The 20,000-nt window shown below is 39.8% G+C and overlaps 1 protein-coding gene across 4 annotated transcripts in view; it reads right to left on the reverse strand.

The window, feature by feature from the left end:
* The window catches only part of LOC110514818 (tyrosine-protein kinase Tec), an 83,910-nt gene that overhangs the window by 8,462 nt on the left and 55,448 nt on the right, over positions 1 to 20,000 (reverse strand). For 3 of the 4 annotated variants that reach the window (XM_090214946.1, XM_090214947.1, XM_090214948.1), the window contains 6 exons: positions 19,664 to 19,791; positions 5,825 to 5,899; positions 3,891 to 4,062; positions 3,583 to 3,693; positions 2,427 to 2,532; positions 482 to 546 (listed from right to left, as the gene is read on the reverse strand). In XM_090214946.1, coding sequence (XP_090071072.1) covers positions 482 to 546; positions 2,427 to 2,532; positions 3,583 to 3,693; positions 3,891 to 4,062; positions 5,825 to 5,899; positions 19,664 to 19,791 — 657 coding nt within the window. Of the gene's footprint in view, positions 1 to 481; positions 547 to 2,426; positions 2,533 to 3,582; positions 3,694 to 3,890; positions 4,063 to 5,824; positions 5,900 to 19,663; positions 19,792 to 20,000 lie in introns of those variants that run through there. The other variant, XR_016490404.1, reaches the window with a different exon arrangement.

Below are 20,000 nucleotides of genomic sequence, written 5' to 3' on the forward strand. Positions count from 1 at the left end.
TGCAGGCGCGTGGCGTCGGGAGCACCTGCTTGCACACTAGATGGATTCATTTTATTTTTGGTAGTGAAACGAGGCTACTCAGGCCCCGTTGAAAAATATAAATGGACTGTTTGAAAATTTGAGATTTGAGATTTTTTTTAACCACTTTATTTCTTTTTTGTTTGTCACATTTTTATTTGGTGCCCCCGACAGGGCATACCCCAGTTTGGGAATACCTGCTCTATTCCATATACATATACATATATACACATACATATTTTCACCATGCCAATAAAGCCCTTTGAATTGAATTGAGAGTTAGAAATTTTGACTTTTTATTGTTCATTTCATTTTTAAAATTATATATCTAATTTGATATTGTTTATTATTTCACTTCCTTTGGCAATGTAAACATATTTTTCCCATGCCAATAAAGCCCCTTAAATTGAAGTTGAAATTGAGAAAATGGTTTGAGAGTTGAGTGTGTTATTCCGTTACGTACCTGGCCATTCCAAAGTCTGATACCTTCACCACCAGAGCATCGTTCACCAGACAGTTCCTCGCTGCCTATAGAGAGAGAGAGAGAGAGAGAGAGAGATAGAGAGATAGAGAGAGAGAGAGACAGTGATTAGCTGTTACTCTAATCAGGTATGTGCCTACTGGCTGAATGACTCACTGCTATTTATTGAATAATTACCTACTACGTTGAATTATTACTCGATTAAATGAATCACGTAACAATTAACTCATTAGGAATTTGGGGCACCACGGGAAAAGTTTATTTAATGAGTTACCAACTTCTGAATTAACTCAAGAATATATAGATGTCATACCAGTCACCAATTAATAATTTCTTCATATCAGTCTCATTCTGAATGTCGTTCAAATCAAATCGAATGTTTTTGGTCACATACACATGGTTAGCTGATGTTAATGCGAGTGTAGCGAAATGCTTGTGCTTCTAGTTCCGATAGTGCAGTAATATCTAACAATTCCCCAACTTCTACCTAATACACACAAATCTAAAGGGATGGAATAAGAATATGTATATATAAACTCAGCAAAAAAGAAAAACGTATGGATACGTAATTATGTGTCCCTGAACAAATGGGGGGGGTCAAAATCAAAAGTAACAGTCAGTATCTGGTGTGGCCACCAGCTGCATTAAGTACTGCAGTGCATCTCCTCCTCATGGACTGCACCAGATTTACCAGTTCTTGCTGTGAGATGTTACCCCACTCTTCCACCAAGGCACCTGCAAGTTCCTGGACATTTCTGGGGGGAATGGCCCTAGCCCTCACCCTCCGATCCAACAGGTCCCAGACGTGCTCAATGGGATTGAGATCCGGGCTCTTCGCTGGCCATGGCAGAACACTGACATTCCTGTCTTGCAGGAAATCACGCACAGAACGAGCAGTATGGCTGGTGGCATTGTCATGCTGGAGGGTCATGTCAGGATGAGCCTGTAGGAAGGGTACCACATGAGGGAGGAGGATGTCTTCCCTGTAACGCACAGCGTTTAGATTGCCTGCAATGACAACAAGCTCAGTCCGATGATGCTGTGACACACCACCCCAGACCATGACGGACCCTCCACTTCCAAATCGATCCCGCTCCAGAGTACAAGCCTCGGTGTAACGCTCATTCCTTTACGATAAATGCGAATCCGACCATCACCCCTGGTGAGACAAAACCGCAACTCGTCAGTGAAGATCACTTTTTGCCAGTCCTGTCTGGTCCAGCAACGGTGGGTTTGTGCCAATAGGCGACGTTGTTGCCGGTGATGTCTGGTGAAGACCTGGCTTACAACAGACCTACAAGCCCACAGTCCGGGTCTCTCTCCTCCTATTACGGACAGTCTGAGCACTGATGGAATGATTGTGCGTTCCTGGTGTAACTCGGGCAGTTGTTGTTGCCATCCTGTACCTGTCCCGCAGGTGTGATGTTGAAATATATTGTCCCAGTGTCCGTGGTGTTGTAGTTTTGGGCCGTAAACTCTTCCTAAGACACATTCCGATCACCCAAAAGGAATCGTCTGCTGCCTATGGTTTACGATCGACATGAGGTGTCATAAAACCCCCACATCTATCCCTCTCCCCCTCTGCGGGAGAGAGAGAGCTCTGTAGAGCTGATCCACTGTAACCTTCTGGATCCTCACAGGAGAGTCATGACACTCCCTATTGGCTTGTTGACCCACTAAGTCTCTCCCTATTTGCTAGGTGTCTGTATTATATAATCTTATTGGTTGATAGACTCACCAGGTCTCAGTAAAGACTCTCCCTATTGGTTGATATACTCCCCCAGTCTCTGCGCTTTGGCTAGGTGTCCGTAATCTGTAACCCATTTGGTTGACAGACTCACCAGGTTTCTCCTATTGGCTGAAATGCACCAGGTCTCTATTGGATGACAGACTCACCAGGTCTCTCCTTATTGGCGGACAGACTCACCAGGTCTCTGTGAATGAAGCCGTTTGCCTCCAGGTGTTCCATCCCCTCTGAGACGTCCTGACAGATACTCAGTAAGGACCCCTGGCTGAAGGTGTTCCGACGCTGCCTGAAGTAAATTAACCCAAAAAATATTTTAATTTATGCACTGAAGGAGGCTATTAAGCGTCTCCTCGCTCCCCTCCTCGCTTCCCAACCTCGCTCCCCTCCTTGCTCCCCAACCTCGCTCCCCTCCTCGCTCCCCAACCTCGTTCCCCAACCTCGTTCCCCAACCTCGCTCCCCAACCTCGCTCCCCTCCTCGCTTCCCAACCTCGCTCCCCTCCTCGCTTCCCAACCTCGCTCCCCTCCTCGCTCCCCAACCTCGCTCCCCTCCTCGCTCCCCTCCTCGCTCCCCAACCTCGCTCCCCTCCTTGCTCCCCAACCTCGCTCCCCTCCTCGCTCCCCAACCTCGTTCCCCAACCTCGTTCCCCAACCTCGCTCCCCAACCTCGCTCCCCTCCTCGCTTCCCAACCTCGCTCCCCTCCTCGCTTCCCAACCTCGCTCCCCTCCTCGCTCCCCAACCTCGCTCCCCTCCTCGCTCCCCTCCTCGCTCCCCAACCTCGTTCCCCATCCTCGTTCCCCAACCTCGTTCCCCAACCTCGCTCCCCAACCTCTCAACCTCGCTCCCCTCCTCTCGCCCCTCCTTACTCCCAACCTCACTCCTCAACCTTGCAACCGCGCTCCCCTCCTAGCGCCCCTCCTTGCTCCCAACCTCACTCCTCAACCTCACTCCCCAACCTCGCTCCCCAACCTCGTTCCCCATCCTCGCTCCCCAACCTCGCTCCCCAACCTCTCAACCTCGCTCTCCTCCTCGCGCCCCTCCTTGCTCCCAACCTCACTCCTCAACCTCGCTCCCCAACCTCTCAACCTCGCTCCCCTCCTCGCGCCCCTCCTTGCTCCCAACCTCACTCCTCAACCTCACTCCCCAACATCTCAACACCGCTCCCCTCCTCGCGCCCCTCCTCGCGCCTCAACCTCGCTCCCCAACCTCCCAAACTTCGCTCCGCTCCTCGCTCCACTCACATAACATACTCTGATGATATCCTGAAACATTGAAAAATGAAGTAAGCTTCATGCCACATATTTTTGAGTGCAAAACCTATGAACGTTTTGGCTTACCTGATGTGATTGAGCAGACATCCCAGTTCCATGAACTCAGACACAATGTAGATGGGTTTCTGATGGGTACACACTCCATATAGCTGCACAAGTTTAGGATGGGAGAGACGCCTGCAACACACACACACACACGGTAACATTATGGGTCATCTGTACATCCAATCCGTCTATCGATGTGTGCAGGCTTCCTCTAGGAAGTCACATCATAACCTTGGCTTCCTCTAGGAAGTCCTGTGTGGGATGTATTGTACTCGCATCATAACCTTGGCTTCCTCTAGGAAGTCCTGTGTAGGATGTATTGTACTCACATCATAACCTTGGCTTCCTCTATGAAGTCTTCTTCGTACATGGCTCCCTCTCTGATAGCCTTGATGGCTACTTTGTGTTGAGCTCTCCATTTCCCCAGCCGCACCACCCCAAACTGACCACAACCCAGCTCCTTCATGAAGGTCAGCTCAACAGGGTTGATCTCCCACTTCTCTGTATGGAGTAGAGTTGTGTAGAGTACTAGTGTAGAGTAGAGTACAGGTGTAGAGTACTGGTGTAGAGTAGAGTACTAATGTGGAGTAGATTACTAGTGTAGAGTAGAGTACTAGTGTAGAGTATAGTACTAGTGTAGAGTAGAGTACTGGTGTAGAGTACTAGTGTAGAGTAGAGTACTAGTGTAGAGTAGAGTACTGGTGTAGAGTAGAGTACTAATGTGGAGTAGAGTACTAGTGTAGAGTAGAGTACTAGTGTAGAGTAGAGTACTAGTGTAGAGTAGAGTACTGGTGTAGAGTAGTGTACTGGTGTAGTGTAGAGTACTAGTGTAGAGTAGAGTACTAGTGTAGAGTAGAGTACTAGTGTAGAATAGAGTACTAGTGTAGAGTACTAGTGTAGAGTAGAGTACTGGTGTAGTGTAGAGTACTAGTGTAGAGTAGAGTACTAGTGTAGAGTAGAGTACTAGTGTAGAATAGAGTACTAGTGTAGAGTATAGTACTAGTGTAGAGTATAGTACTGGTGTAGAGTACTGGTGTAGTGTAGAGTACTAGTGTAGAGTAGAGTACTAGTGTAGAGTAGAGTACTAGTGTAGAGTAGAGTACTGGTGTAGAGTAGAGTACTGGTGTAGAGTAGAGTACTGGTGTAGAGTAGAGTACTAGTGTGGAGTAGAGTACTGGTGTGGAGTAGGGTACTAGTGTGGAGTAGAGTACTGGTGTAGAGTAGAGTACTAGTGTAGAATAGAGTACTAGTGTAGAGTATAGTACTAGTGTAGAGTATAGTACTGGTGTAGAGTACTGGTGTAGAGTAGAGTACTAATGTGGAGTAGAGTACTAGTGTAGAGTAGAGTACTAGTGTAGAATAGAGTACTAGTGTAGAGTATAGTACTAGTGTAGAGTATAGTACTGGTGTAGAGTACTGGTGTAGTGTAGAGTACTAATGTGGAGTAGAGTACTAGTGTAGAGTAGAGTACTGGTGTAGAGTAGAGTACTAGTGTAGAGTAGAGTACTAGTGTAGAGTATAGTACTAGTGTAGAGTATAGTACTGGTGTAGAGTACTGGTGTAGTGTAGAGTACTAATGTGGAGTAGAGTACTAGTGTAGAGTAGAGTACTAGTGTAGAGTAGAGTACTAGTGTAGAGTAGAGTACTAGTGTAGAGTAGAGTACTAGTGTAGAATAGAGTACTAGTGTAGAATAGAGTAGAGTACTAGTGTAGAGTACTAGTGTAGAGTAGAGTACTAGTGTAGAGTAGAGTACTAGTGTAGAATAGAGTACTAGTGTAGAATAGAGTAGAGTACTAGTGTAGAGTAGAGTACTAGTGTAGAGTAGAGTACTAGTGTAGAATAGAGTACTAGTGTAGAATAGAGTAGAGTACTAGTGTAGAGTACTAGTGTAGAGTAGAGTACTAGTGTAGAATAGAGTACTAGTGTAGAATAGAGTAGAGTACTAGTGTAGAGTAGAGTACTAGTGTAGCGTAGAGTACTAGTGTAGAGTAGAGTACTAGTGTAGAGTAGAGTACTAGTGTAGAGTAGAGTACTAGTGTAGAATAGAGTACTAGTGTAGAATAGAGTAGAGTACTAGTGTAGAGTACTAGTGTAGAGTAGAGTACTAGTGTAGAGTAGAGTACTGGTGTAGAGTAGAGTACTAGTGTAGAGTAGAGTACTAGTGTAGAGTACTAGTGTAGAGTAGAGTACTGGTGTAGAGTAGAGTACTAGTGTAGAGTACTGGTGTAGAGTAGAGTATAGCAGAGCACAGTAGAATCTCACCATAGCTAAAGCCTGCTGTGGAGGGAGCCAATCCATCCTTCTGTCCTACTGGATATCTCAACCTGGCTACTAGACCTGAGAGAGAGAGAGAGAGAGAGAGAGAGAGAGAGAGAGAGAGAGAGAGAGAGAGAGAGAGAGAGAGAGAGAGAGAGAGAGAGAGAGAGAGAGAGAGAGAGAGAGAGAGAGAGAGAGAGAGAGAGAGAGAGAGAGAGAGAGAGAGAGAGAGAGAGAGAGAGAGAGAGAGAGAGAGAGAGAGAGAGAGAGAGAGAGAGAGAGAGAGAGAGAGAGAGAGAGAGAGAGAGAGAGAGAGAGAGAGAGAGAGAGAGAGAGAGAGAGAGAGAGAGAGAGAGAGAGAGAGAGAGAGAGAGAGAGAGAGAGAGAGAGAGAGAGAGAGAGAGAGAGAGAGAGAGAGAGAGAGAGAGAGAGAGAGAGAGAGAGAGAGAGAGAGAGAGAGAGAGAGAGAGAGAGAGAGAGAGAGAGAGAGAGAGAGAGAGAGAGAGAAGAGAGAGAGAGAGAGAGAGAGAGAGAGAGAGAGAGAGAGAGAAGAGAGAGAGAGAGAGAGAGAGAGAGAGAGAGAGAGAAAACCAAAGCAATGCAACATCAGAAGCAAAAATCAAAATGTTTCTGACAAATGGTTTGATAATGAATGTAAAACAATTAGAAAACACCTAAGACAAATGTCAAACAAAAAACATAAGCAGCAAAACAACCCAGAGCTACGATATGAATACTTTGAAACTCTGAAACAGTATAAACAAACACTGAAATGCAAGAAATTTAATTATACCAACAAGACACTTGATGAAATTGAAAACGCAATTGACCAAAATCAGTTCTGGGACATGTGGAACAATTTAAGCACAACAAAGCCACAAGAATTAGCCATACAAGATGTAGGAATTTGGAAAACTTACTTTGATAATCTATACAAAAACATCCCACAAAAAGACTTAAACCAGAACCAATTAGAAATTAAAGAAAAATTGAACATCCTGGAATCAGTCATTAAAAACAACCAAAATCCATTAGATTACCCAATAACCCAACAAGAACTAAATGAAAAGCTAAAATCTATTAAATCAAAAAAGGCTTGTGGTGTAGACAACATCAGAAATGAAATGCTGAAAAACAGCACACCTGAGTTGCAAAATGCTGTGCTTAAATTGTTCAACATGGTTTTAACTTCTGGCTGCTTCCCTGATGTCTGGAACCAGGGGCTCATCTCCCCTATCCACAAAAGTGGAGACAAATCAGACCCCAATAATTACAGGGGAATTTGCGTCAACAGTAACTTGGGAAAGATTTTCTGTAGCATTTTGAATTCAAGAATTCAAACCTTTCTTCAAGAAAAAAATGTAATAAGTAAATGTCAAATTGGCTTTCTCCCTAACCATCGCACTACTGACCATATATACACCTTACACACACTAATTAATAAACACGTCCACCAAAAAAAAGAGGGCAAAATCTTTGCTTGCTTTATTGACTTTAAAAAAGCATTTGATTCGATTTGGCACGAAGGGCTATTCTACAAAATTCTACAAAGTGGGCTTGGTGGTAAGGTGTATGACTTAATAAAATGTATGTACACAGAAAACAAGTGTGCAATAAAAATCAAAAACCAAAGAACAGAATTTTTTTCACAATGTCGAGGTGTGAGACAAGGCTGCAATTTGAGTCCAAATCTTTTCAACATTTATATCAATGAATTAGCAGACATGTTGGACCAATCTCCAGCCCCAGGACTCACACTATTTGACACAGAGGTGAAATACCTGCTATATGCTGATGACTTGGTACTTCTATCACCAACCAAAGAAGGTCTTCAACAAAACATTAATATTCTGGAGCAATATTGCCATAATTGGGCCCTGGCAGTAAATTTCCAAAAAACTAAAATCATGATTTTCCAAAAAAAACCCAGATGTCAGAAACACAAATGTAAATTCACCCTGAACAACACCTTAATTGAACACACAAAAAATTACACCTACCTTGGTCTGACCATATCTGCATCGGGAAACTTTAATATGGCAGTGAAGGCACTCAAAGAAAAAGCCCGCAGAGCAATGTATGCAATAAAAATGAAATTATTCAAAATCAACATCCCAATTAGAATTTGGACTAAAATATTTGACAGTGTAATCCTACCAATAGCACTTTATGGAAGTGAGGTTTGGGGGCCACTCAATAAACTGGATTTTAAAATGTGGGACAAACATCCAATTGAAGCCCTACATGCAGAATTCTGTCGGAAAATTCTACAAGTCCAGAGAAATACACCAACTAATGCATGTAGGGCAGAATTGGGCCGTTTTCCAGTAATAATGAAAATACAGAAAAGATCATTAAAATTTTGGCTACATCTAAATTCAAGTCCAAATTCGAGTCTGCAATTTAAAGCACTTCAAGCCCAAGAGCTGAGCCCAGAAACGAGCCCTCTCAGTCAGATGGTGTTGGACCTCACCAACCAAGCTGACGCCAGCACTGCTTCAAAAGAAAGAATTCCAATAAGCAAAATCATGAACCAATCAAAGGAATCATATTTACAATACTGGAAAAACGAAACAAAATCCCAAAGCCGACTAAATTGCTATCTGACCCTAAACAGAGAATATGAATTGGCTGATTATCTCTACTCTGTCAGAGATACGAAGCAGAGACAGATCCTTACCAAGTACAGGCTGAGTGACCACCGATTGGCAATAGAAACCGGCAGACATAAAAAGACATGGCTACCCAAAGAGGAGCGTGTATGTGTCACTGCATGACAGGGGAGGTAGAGACAGAGATGCACTTTCTCCTTTACTGTGATAAATATTCCTCACAAAGAGACTCATTATTCACAGAAATGACTACATATATTCCAAATTTTTACAAATTGAACCCAGAGGAAAAACTAAGAATACTCATGGGCGAAGGAGCAATGGCTCCTCTTGCAGCCAAATATGTATTTTCCTGCCATAGCCTGAGGGACACTGAATAATAACATCTGCATAGTAAACAGTAACTTACTTATTATTACTATTATTGTTATTACTATAATTATTAATGTTTACTGTAGACTGTTACCATTTTATTGTTATTATTTTTGTATTTAATTTTGTATTATTATTTACTACCATTTTATATTATTATTTGCTATCATTTATAATTTTGTTACAATGTATATTGTATACATTGTTGCTTTGGCAATATTGACACAATGTTTTTCATGCCAATAAAGCAGCTTGAATTTGAATTTGAATTTGAATTTGAGGAGAGAGAGAGAGAGAGAGAGAGAGAGAGAGAGAGAGAGAGAGAGAGAGAGAGAGAGAGAGAGAGAGAGAGAGAGAGAGAGAGAGAGAGAGAGAGAGAGAGAGAGAGAGAGAGAGAGAGAGAGAGAGAGAGAGAGAGAGAGAAAACCAAAGCAATGCAACATCAGAAGCAAAAATCAAAATGTTTCTGACAAATGGTTTGATAATGAATGTAAAACAATTAGAAAACACCTAAGACAAATGTCAAACAAAAAACATAAGCAGCAAAACAACCCAGAGCTACGATATGAATACTTTGAAACTCTGAAACAGTATAAACAAACACTGAAATGCAAGAAATTTAATTATACCAACAAGACACTTGATGAAATTGAAAACGCAATTGACCAAAATCAGTTCTGGGACATGTGGAACAATTTAAGCACAACAAAGCCACAAGAATTAGCCATACAAGATGTAGGAATTTGGAAAACTTACTTTGATAATCTATACAAAAACATCCCACAAAAAGACTTAAACCAGAACCAATTAGAAATTAAAGAAAAATTGAACATCCTGGAATCACATATTAAAAACAACCAAAATCCATTAGATTACCCAATAACCCAACAAGAACTAAATGAAAAGCTAAAATCTATTAAATCAAAAAAGGCTTGTGGTGTAGACAACATCAGAAATGAAATGCTGAAAAACAGCACACCTGAGTTGCAAAATGCTGTGCTTAAATTGTTCAACATGGTTTTAACTTCTGGCTGCTTCCCTGATGTCTGGAACCAGGGGCTCATCTCCCCTATCCACAAAAGTGGAGACAAATCAGACCCCAATAATTACAGGGGAATTTGCGTCAACAGTAACTTGGGAAAGATTTTCTGTAGCATTTTGAATTCAAGAATTCAAACCTTTCTTCAAGAAAAAAATGTAATAAGTAAATGTCAAATTGGCTTTCTCCCTAACCATCGCACTACTGACCATATATACACCTTACACACACTAATTAATAAACACGTCCACCAAAAAAAAGAGGGCAAAATCTTTGCTTGCTTTATTGACTTTAAAAACATGAATTCAAATATCAGCACGAAGGGCTATTCTACAAAATTCTACAAAGTGGGCTTGGTGGTAAGGTGTATGACTTAATAAAATGTATGTACACAGAAAACAAGTGTGCAATAAAAATCAAAAACCAAAGAACAGAATTTTTTTCACAATGTCGAGGTGTGAGACAAGGCTGCAATTTGAGTCCAAATCTTTTCAACATTTATATCAATGAATTAGCAGACATGTTGGACCAATCTCCAGCCCCAGGACTCACACTATTTGACACAGAGGTGAAATACCTGCTATATGCTGATGACTTGGTACTTCTATCACCAACCAAAGAAGGTCTTCAAACAAAACATTAATATTCTGGAGCAATATTGCCATAATTGGGCCCTGGCAGTAAATTTCCAAAAAACTAAAATCATGATTTTCCAAAAAAAACCCAGATGTCAGAAACACAAATGTAAATTCACCCTGAACAACACCTTAATTGAACACACAAAAAATTACACCTACCTTGGTCTGACCATATCTGCATCGGGAAACTTTAATATGGCAGTGAAGGCACTCAAAGAAAAAGCCCGCAGAGCAATGTATGCAATAAAAATGAAATTATTCAAAATCAACATCCCAATTAGAATTTGGACTAAAATATTTGACAGTGTAATCCTACCAATAGCACTTTATGGAAGTGAGGTTTGGGGGCCACTCAATAAACTGGATTTTAAAATGTGGGACAAACATCCAATTGAAGCCCTACATGCAGAATTCTGTCGGAAAATTCTACAAGTCCAGAGAAATACACCAACTAATGCATGTAGGGCAGAATTGGGCCGTTTTCCCAGTAATAATGAAAATCCAGAAAAGATCATTAAAATTTTGGCTACATCTAAATTCAAGTACAAATTCGAGTCTGCAATTTAAAGCACTTCAAGCCCAAGAGCTGAGCCCAGAAACGAGCCCTCTCAGTCAGATGGTGTTGGACCTCACCAACCAAGCTGACGCCAGCACTGCTTCAAAAGAAAGAATTCCAATAAGCAAAATCATGAACCAATCAAAGGAATCATATTTACAATACTGGAAAAACGAAACAAAATCCCAAAGCCGACTAAATTGCTATCTGACCCTAAACAAGATATGAATTGGCTGATTATCTCTACTCTGTCAGAGATACGAAGCAGAGACAGATCCTTACCAAGTACAGGCTGAGTGACCACCGATTGGCAATAGAAACCGGCAGACATAAAAAGACATGGCTACCCAAAGAGGAGCGTGTATGTGGTCACTGCATGACAGGGGAGGTAGAGACAGAGATGCACTTTCTCCTTTACTGTGATAAATATTCCTCACGAAGAGACTCATTATTCACAGAAATGACTACATATATTCCAAATTTTTACAAATTGAACCCAGAGGAAAAACTAAGAATACTCATGGGCGAAGGAGCAATGGCTCCTCTTGCAGCCAAATATGTATTTTCCTGCCATAGCCTGAGGGACACTGAATAATAACATCTGCATAGTAAACAGTAACTTACTTATTATTACTATTATTGTTATTACTATAATTATTAATGTTTACTGTAGACTGTTACCATTTTATTGTTATTATTTTTGTATTTAATTTTGTATTATTATTTACTACCATTTTATATTATTATTTGCTATCATTTATAATTTTGTTACAATGTATATTGTATACATTGTTGCTTTGGCAATATTGACACAATGTTTTTCATGCCAATAAAGCAGCTTGAATTTGAATTTGAATTTGAGAGAGAGAGAGAGAGAGAGAGAGAGAGAGAGAGAGAGAGAGAGAGAGAGAGAGAGAGAGAGAGAGAGAGAGAGAGAGAGAGAGAGAGAGAGAGAGAGAGAGAGAGAGAGAGAGAGAGAGAGAGAGAGAGAGAGAGAGAAAACCAAAGCAATGCAACATCAGAAGCAAAAATCAAAATGTTTCTGACAAATGGTTTGATAATGAATGTAAAACAATTAGAAAACACCTCAAATGTCAAACAAAAACTACAAGCAGCAAAACAACCCAGAGCTACGATATGAATACTTTGAAACTCTGAAACAGTATAAACAAACACTGAAATGCAAGAAATTTAATTATACCAACAAGACACTTGATGAAATTGAAAACGCAATTGACCAAAATCAGTTCTGGGACATGTGGAACAATTTAAGCACAACAAAGCCACAAGAATTAGCCATACAAGATGTTAGATTGGAAAACTTACTTTGATAATCTATACAAAAACATCCCACAAAAAGACTTAAACCAGAACCAATTAGAAATTAAAGAAAAATTGAACATCCTGGAATCAGTCATTAAAAACAACCAAAATCCATTAGATTACCCAATAACCCAACAAGAACTAAATGAAAAGCTAAAATCTATTAAATCAAAAAAGGCTTGTGGTGTAGACAACATCAGAAATGAAATGCTGAAAAACAGCACACCTGAGTTGCAAAATGCTGTGCTTAAATTGTTCAACATGGTTTTAACTTCTGGCTGCTTCCCTGATGTCTGGAACCAGGGGCTGATCTCCCCTATCCACAAAAGTGGAGACAAATCAGACCCCAATAATTACAGGGGAATTTGCGTCAACAGTAACTTGGGAAAGATTTTCTGTAGCATTTTGAATTCAAGAATTCAAACCTTTCTTCAAGAAAAAAATGTAATAAGTAAATGTCAAATTGGCTTTCTCCCCTAACCATCGCACTACTGACCATATATACACCTTACACACACTAATTAATAAACACGTCCACCAAAAAAAAGAGGGCAAAATCTTTGCTTGCTTTATTGACTTTAAAAAAGCATTTGATTCGATTTGGCACGAAGGGCTATTCTACAAAATTCTACAAAGTGGGCTTGGTGGTAAGGTGTATGACTTAATAAAATGTATGTACACAGAAAACAAGTGTGCAATAAAAATCAAAAACCAAAGAACAGAATTTTTTTCACAATGTCGAGGTGTGAGACAAGGCTGCAATTTGAGTCCAAATCTTTTCAACATTTATATCAATGAATTAGCAGACATGTTGGACCAATCTCCAGCCCCAGGACTCACACTATTTGACACAGAGGTGAAATACCTGCTATATGCTGATGACTTGGTACTTCTATCACCAACCAAAGAAGGTCTTCAACAAAACATTAATATTCTGGAGCAATATTGCCATAATTGGGCCCTGGCAGTAAATTTCCCAAAAAACTAAAATCATGATTTTCCAAAAAAAACCCAGATGTCAGAAACACAAATGTAAATTCACCCTGAACAACACCTTAATTGAACACACAAAAAATTACACCTACCTTGGTCTGACCATATCTGCATCGGGAAACTTTAATATGGCAGTGAAGGCACTCAAAGAAAAAGCCCGCAGAGCAATGTATGCAATAAAAATGAAATTATTCAAAATCAACATCCCAATTAGAATTTGGACTAAAATATTTGACAGTGTAATCCTACCAATAGCACTTTATGGAAGAAGTGAGGTTTGGGGGCCACTCAATAAACTGGATTTTAAAATGTGGGACAAACATCCAATTGAAGCCCTACATGCAGAATTCTGTCGGAAAATTCTACAAGTCCAGAGAAATACACCAACTAATGCATGTAGGGCAGAATTATGGGCCGTTTTCCAGTAATAATGAAAATACAGAAAAGATCATTAAAATTTTGGCTACATCTAAATTCAAGTACAAATTCGAGTCTGCAATTTAAAGCACTTCAAGCCCAAGAGCTGAGCCCAGAAACGAGCCCTCTCAGTCAGATGGTGTTGGACCTCACCAACCAAGCTGACGCCAGCACTGCTTCAAAAGAAAGAATTCCAATAAGCAAAATCATGAACCAATCAAAGGAATCATATTTACAATACTGGAAAAACGAAACAAAATCCCAAAGCCGACTAAATTGCTATCTGACCCTAAACAGAGAATATGAATTGGCTGATTATCTCTACTCTGTCAGAGATACGAAGCAGGAGAAGCAGATCCTTACCAAGTACAGGCTGAGTGACCACCGATTGGCAATAGAAACCGGCAGACATAAAAAGACATGGCTACCCAAAGAGGAGCGTGTATGTGGTCACTGCATGACAGGGGAGGTAGAGACAGAGATGCACTTTCTGCTTTACTGTGATAAATATTCCTCACAAAGAGACTCATTATTCACAGAAATGACTACATATATTCCAAATTTTTACAAATTGAACCCAGAGGAAAAACTAAGAATACTCATGGGCGAAGGAGCAATGGCTCCTCTTGCAGCCAAATATGTATTTTCCTGCCATAGCCTGAGGGACACTGAATAATAACATCTGCATAGTAAACAGTAACTTACTTATTATTACTATTATTGTTATTACTATAATTATTAATGTTTACTGTAGACTGTTACCATTTTATTGTTATTATTTTTGTATTTAATTTTGTATTATTATTTACTACCATTTTATATTATTATTTGCTATCATTTATAATTTTGTTACAATGTATATTGTATACATTGTTGCTTTGGCAATATTGACACAATGTTTTTCATGCCAATAAAGCAGCTTGAATTTGAATTTGAATTTGAATTTGAGAGAGAGAGAGAGAGAGAGAGAGAGAGAGAGAGAGAGAGAGAGAGAGAGAGAGAGAGAGAGAGAGAGAGAGAGAGAGAGAGAGAGAGAGAGAAAACCAAAGCAATGCAACATCAAAAGCAAAAATCAAATGTTTCTGACAAATGGTTTGATAATGAATGTAAAACAATTAGAAAACACCTAAGACAAATGTCAAACAAAAAACATAAGCAGCAAAACAACCCAGAGCTACGATATGAATACTTTGAAACTCTGAAACAGTATAAACAAACACTGAAATGCAAGAAATTTAATTATACCAACAAGACACTTGATGAAATTGAAAACGCAATTGACCAAAATCAGTTCTGGGACATGTGGAACAATTTAAGCACAACAAAGCCACAAGAATTAGCCATACAAGATGTAGGAATTTGGAAAACTTACTTTGATAATCTATACAAAAACATCCCACAAAAAGACTTAAACCAGAACCAATTAGAAATTAAAGAAAAATTGAACATCCTGGAATCAGTCATTAAAAACAACCAAAATCCATTAGATTACCCAATAACCCAACAAGAACTAAATGAAAAGCTAAAATCTATTAAATCAAAAAAGGCTTGTGGTGTAGACAACATCAGAAATGAAATGCTGAAAAACAGCACACCTGAGTTGCAAAATGCTGTGCTTAAATTGTTCAACATGGTTTTAACTTCTGGCTGCTTCCCTGATGTCTGGAACCAGGGGCTCATCTCCCCTATCCACAAAAGTGGAGACAAATCAGACCCCAATAATTACAGGGGAATTTGCGTCAACAGTAACTTGGGAAAGATTTTCTGTAGCATTTTGAATTCAAGAATTCAAACCTTTCTTCAAGAAAAAAATGTAATAAGTAAATGTCAAATTGGCTTTCTCCCTAACCATCGCACTACTGACCATATATACACCTTACACACACTAATTAATAAACACGTCCACCAAAAAAAAGAGGAGAAATTTTTGCTTGCTTTATTGACTTTAAAAAAGCATTTGATTCGATTTGGCACGAAGGGCTATTCTACAAAATTCTACAAAGTGGGCTTGGTGGTAAGGTGTATGACTTAATAAAATGTATGTACACAGAAAACAAGTGTGCAATAAAAATCAAAAACCAAAGAACAGAATTTTTTTCACAATGTCGAGGTGTGAGACAAGGCTGCAATTTGAGTCCAAATCTTTTCAACATTTATATCAATGAATTAGCAGACATGTTGGACCATTTTCCAGCCCCAGGACTCACACTATTTGAAGGCGGGGTGAATACCTGCTATATGCTGATGACTTGGTACTTCTATCACCAACCAAAGAAGGTCTTCAACAAAACATTAATATTCTGGAGCAATATTGCCATAATTGGGCCCTGGCAGTAAATTTCCAAAAAACTAAAATCATGATTTTCCAAAAAAAACCCAGATGTCAGAAACACAAATGTAAATTCACCCTGAACAACACCTTAATTGAACACACAAAAAATTACACCTACCTTGGTCTGACCATATCTGCATCGGGAAACTTTAATATGGCAGTGAAGGCACTCAAAGAAAAAGCCCGCAGAGCAATGTATGCAATAAAAATGAAATTATTCAAAATCAACATCCCAATTAGAATTTGGACTAAAATATTTGACAGTGTAATCCTACCAATAGCACTTTATGGAAGTGAGGTTTGGGGGCCACTCAATAAACTGGATTTTAAAATGTGGACAAACATCCAATTGAAGCCCTACATGCAGAATTCTGTCGGAAAATTCTACAAGTCCAGAGAAATACACCAACTAATGCATGTAGGGCAGAATTGGGCCGTTTTCCAGTAATAATGAAAATACAGAAAAGATCATTAAAATTTTGGCTACATCTAAATTCAAGTACAAATTCGAGTCTGCAATTTAAAGCACTTCAAGCCCAAGAGCTGAGCCCAGAAACGAGCCCTCTCAGTCAGATGGTGTTGGACCTCACCAACCAAGCTGACGCCAGCACTGCTTCAAAAGAAAGAATTCCAATAAGCAAAATCATGAACCAATCAAAGGAATCATATTTACAATACTGGAAAAACGAAACAAAATCCCAAAGCCGACTAAATTGCTATCTGACCCTAAACAGAGAATATGAATTGGCTGATTATCTCTACTCTGTCAGAGATACGAAGCAGAGACAGATCCTTACCAAGTACAGGCTGAGTGACCACCGATTGGCAATAGAAACCGGCAGACATAAAAAGACATGGCTACCCAAAGAGGAGCGTGTATGTGGTCACTGCATGACAGGGGAGGTAGAGACAGAGATGCACTTTCTCCTTTACTGTGATAAATATTCCTCACAAAGAGACTCATTATTCACAGAAATGACTACATATATTCCAAATTTTTACAAATTGAACCCAGAGGAAAAACTAAGAATACTCATGGGCGAAGGAGCAATGGCTCCTCTTGCAGCCAAATATGTATTTTCCTGCCATAGCCTGAGGGACACTGAATAATAACATCTGCATAGTAAACAGTAACTTACTTATTATTACTATTATTGTTATTACTATAATTATTAATGTTTACTGTAGACTGTTACCATTTTATTGTTATTATTTTTGTATTTAATTTTGTATTATTATTTACTACCATTTTATATTATTATTTGCTATCATTTATAATTTTGTTACAATGTATATTGTATACATTGTTGCTTTGGCAATATTGACACAATGTTTTTCATGCCAATAAAGCAGCTTGAATTTGAATTTGAATTTGAGAGAGAAGCGATTCCCAAACCTTCCATAACAAAGCCATCACCTACAGAGAGATGAACCTGGAGAAGAGTCCCCTAAGCAAGCTGGTCCTGGGGCTCTGTTCAGAAACACAAACAGACCCCACAGAGCCCCAGGACAACAGCACAATTAGACCCAACCAAATCATGAGAAAACAAAAAGATAATTACTTGACACATTGGAAAGAATTTACAAAAGAACAGAGCAAACTAGAATGCTATTTGGCCCTAAACAGAGAGTACACAGTGGCAGAATACCAGACCACTGTGACTGACCCAAACTTATGAAAGCTTTGACTATGTACAGACTCAGTGAGCATAGCCTTGCTATTGCGAAAGGCCGTCGTAGGCAGACCTGGCTCTCAAGAGAAGACAGGATATGTGCTCAATGCCCACAAAATGAGGTGGAAACTGAGCTATACTTCCTAACATCCTGCCAAATGTATGACCATATTAGAGACACATATTTCCCTCAGATTACACAGACCCACAAAGAATTAGAAAACAAATCCAATTTTGATAAACTCCCATATCTACTGGGTGAAATACCACAGTGTGACATCACAGCAGCAAGATGTGTGACCTGTTGTCACAAGAAAAGGGCAACCAGTGAATAACAAACACCACTGTAAATACAACCCATATTTATGCTTATTTATTTTCAATTTTGTACTTTAACTATTTGCACATCATTACAACACTGTATATAGACATAATATGACTTGTAATGTCTTTATTCTTTCTGAACTTCTGTGAGTGTAATGTTTACTGTTCTTTTTTAATGTTTATTTCACTTTTGTATTTTATCTATTTCACTTGCGTTGGCAATGTTAACATATGTTTCCATGTCAATAAAGCCCCTTGAATTGAGAGAGAGAGAGAGAGAGGAGAGAGAGAGCCATCAAATTGTGTGTGTGTGTGTGTGTGTGTGTGTGTGTGTGTGTGTGTGTGTGTGTGTGTGTGTGTGTGTGTGTGTGTGTGTGTATGTGTGTGTGTGTGTGTATGTGTGTAGTCTACCTGCAGCGTTGTGGTTGTGGTACTCTATAAATCCTGTTGGGGCTAGGGGGCAGCATTTTCACTTTTGGATGAAAGGCGTGCCCAGAGTAAACTGCCTCCTACTCTTTCCCAGATGGGAATATATGCATATATGCATTACTATTGCTGGTGGATAGAAACCACTCTGAAGTTTCTAAAACTGTTTGAATTATGTCTGTGAGTCTAACAGAACTCATATGGCAGACAAAAACCTGAGATGAAATCCAAACAGGAAGTGAGAACTCAATTTTGAAAACAGTGCCATTTGATGTCCATCTTAGATATGGATGAGCATGCACTTCCCAGGGCTTCCACATGATGTCACCGTCTTTAGATTCTGGTTGTATGATTCTACTATAGAGGAGGGGCTCATAATAGCTCTTTGAGTGGGTGGTCTGGTAGAAAGCCTCGGTCTCGTTGCGCGCGGTCACGAGAGAGTGTCCTCCCGTTCCAATGCGTTTCTTCAGACAATGAAATTCTCCGGTTGGAACCTTATTGCTGATTAATGTTTAAAACATCCTAAATATGGATTGCATACATCATTAGACTAATAATTTTGCACGCCCAATTTTTCAGTTTTTGATTTGTTAAAAAAGTTTGAAATATCCAATAAATGTCGTTCCACTTCATGATTGTGTCCCACTTGTTGTTGATTCTTCACAAAAAAATACAGTTTTATATCTTTATGTTTGAAGCCTGAAATATGGCAAAAGGTCGCAAAGTTCAAGGGGGCCGAATACTTTCGCAAGGCACTGTATGTGCACATTATCGAACAAAACACACAATACATGTATAACATGATGTCCTATGAGTGTCATCTGATGAAGATCATCAAAGGTTAGTGATTCATTCTATCTATATTTATGCTTTTGTGACTGTGAAAAATGGCTGTGTGTGTTTTTTGAATTTGGTGGTCATCTAACATAAATATATGTTGTCTTTCATTTGCTGTATTGAACTTGTTAATGTGTGAAAGTTAAATATTTTTAAAGAATATTTTTTTTCAGCTGAATGTGAGGGGGTGTTCCCTTTGGGGAACTCCTTGCCATAACAAGAGAGAAATTGTGTGTGTGTGTGTGTCTCTGTGTGTGTCTCTCTGTGTGTGTGTGTGTGTGTGTGTGTATGTGTGTAGTCTACCTGCAGCGTTGTGGTTGTGGTACTCTATGAGGTCAGGTATCAAGGTGAACAGGTGTTTCTCAGTCAGGTAGAACTGTCTGGGGCAGCCTTCCGTCTCCCTGATGTGGTAATGCCTGATAACGGCACCTCTGTAACAGACACTCTTATTCAGAACCACTGAAGTCAACTATGGTCGTTTTTTAAATATTTTTTCTATAATTTTTTTGAATTTTACCCCCTTTTTCTCCCCAATTTCGTGGTATCCAACTGTTAGTAGTTACTATCTTGTCTCATCGCTACAACTCCCGTACGGGCTCGGGAGAGACGAAGGTTGAAAAGGTCATGCGTCCTCCGAAAC

This window comes from Oncorhynchus mykiss, chromosome 21, assembly GCF_057628025.1.
Source record: "Oncorhynchus mykiss isolate SJ-2025 chromosome 21, ASM5762802v1, whole genome shotgun sequence".
Lineage (NCBI taxonomy): Eukaryota > Metazoa > Chordata > Actinopteri > Salmoniformes > Salmonidae > Oncorhynchus > Oncorhynchus mykiss.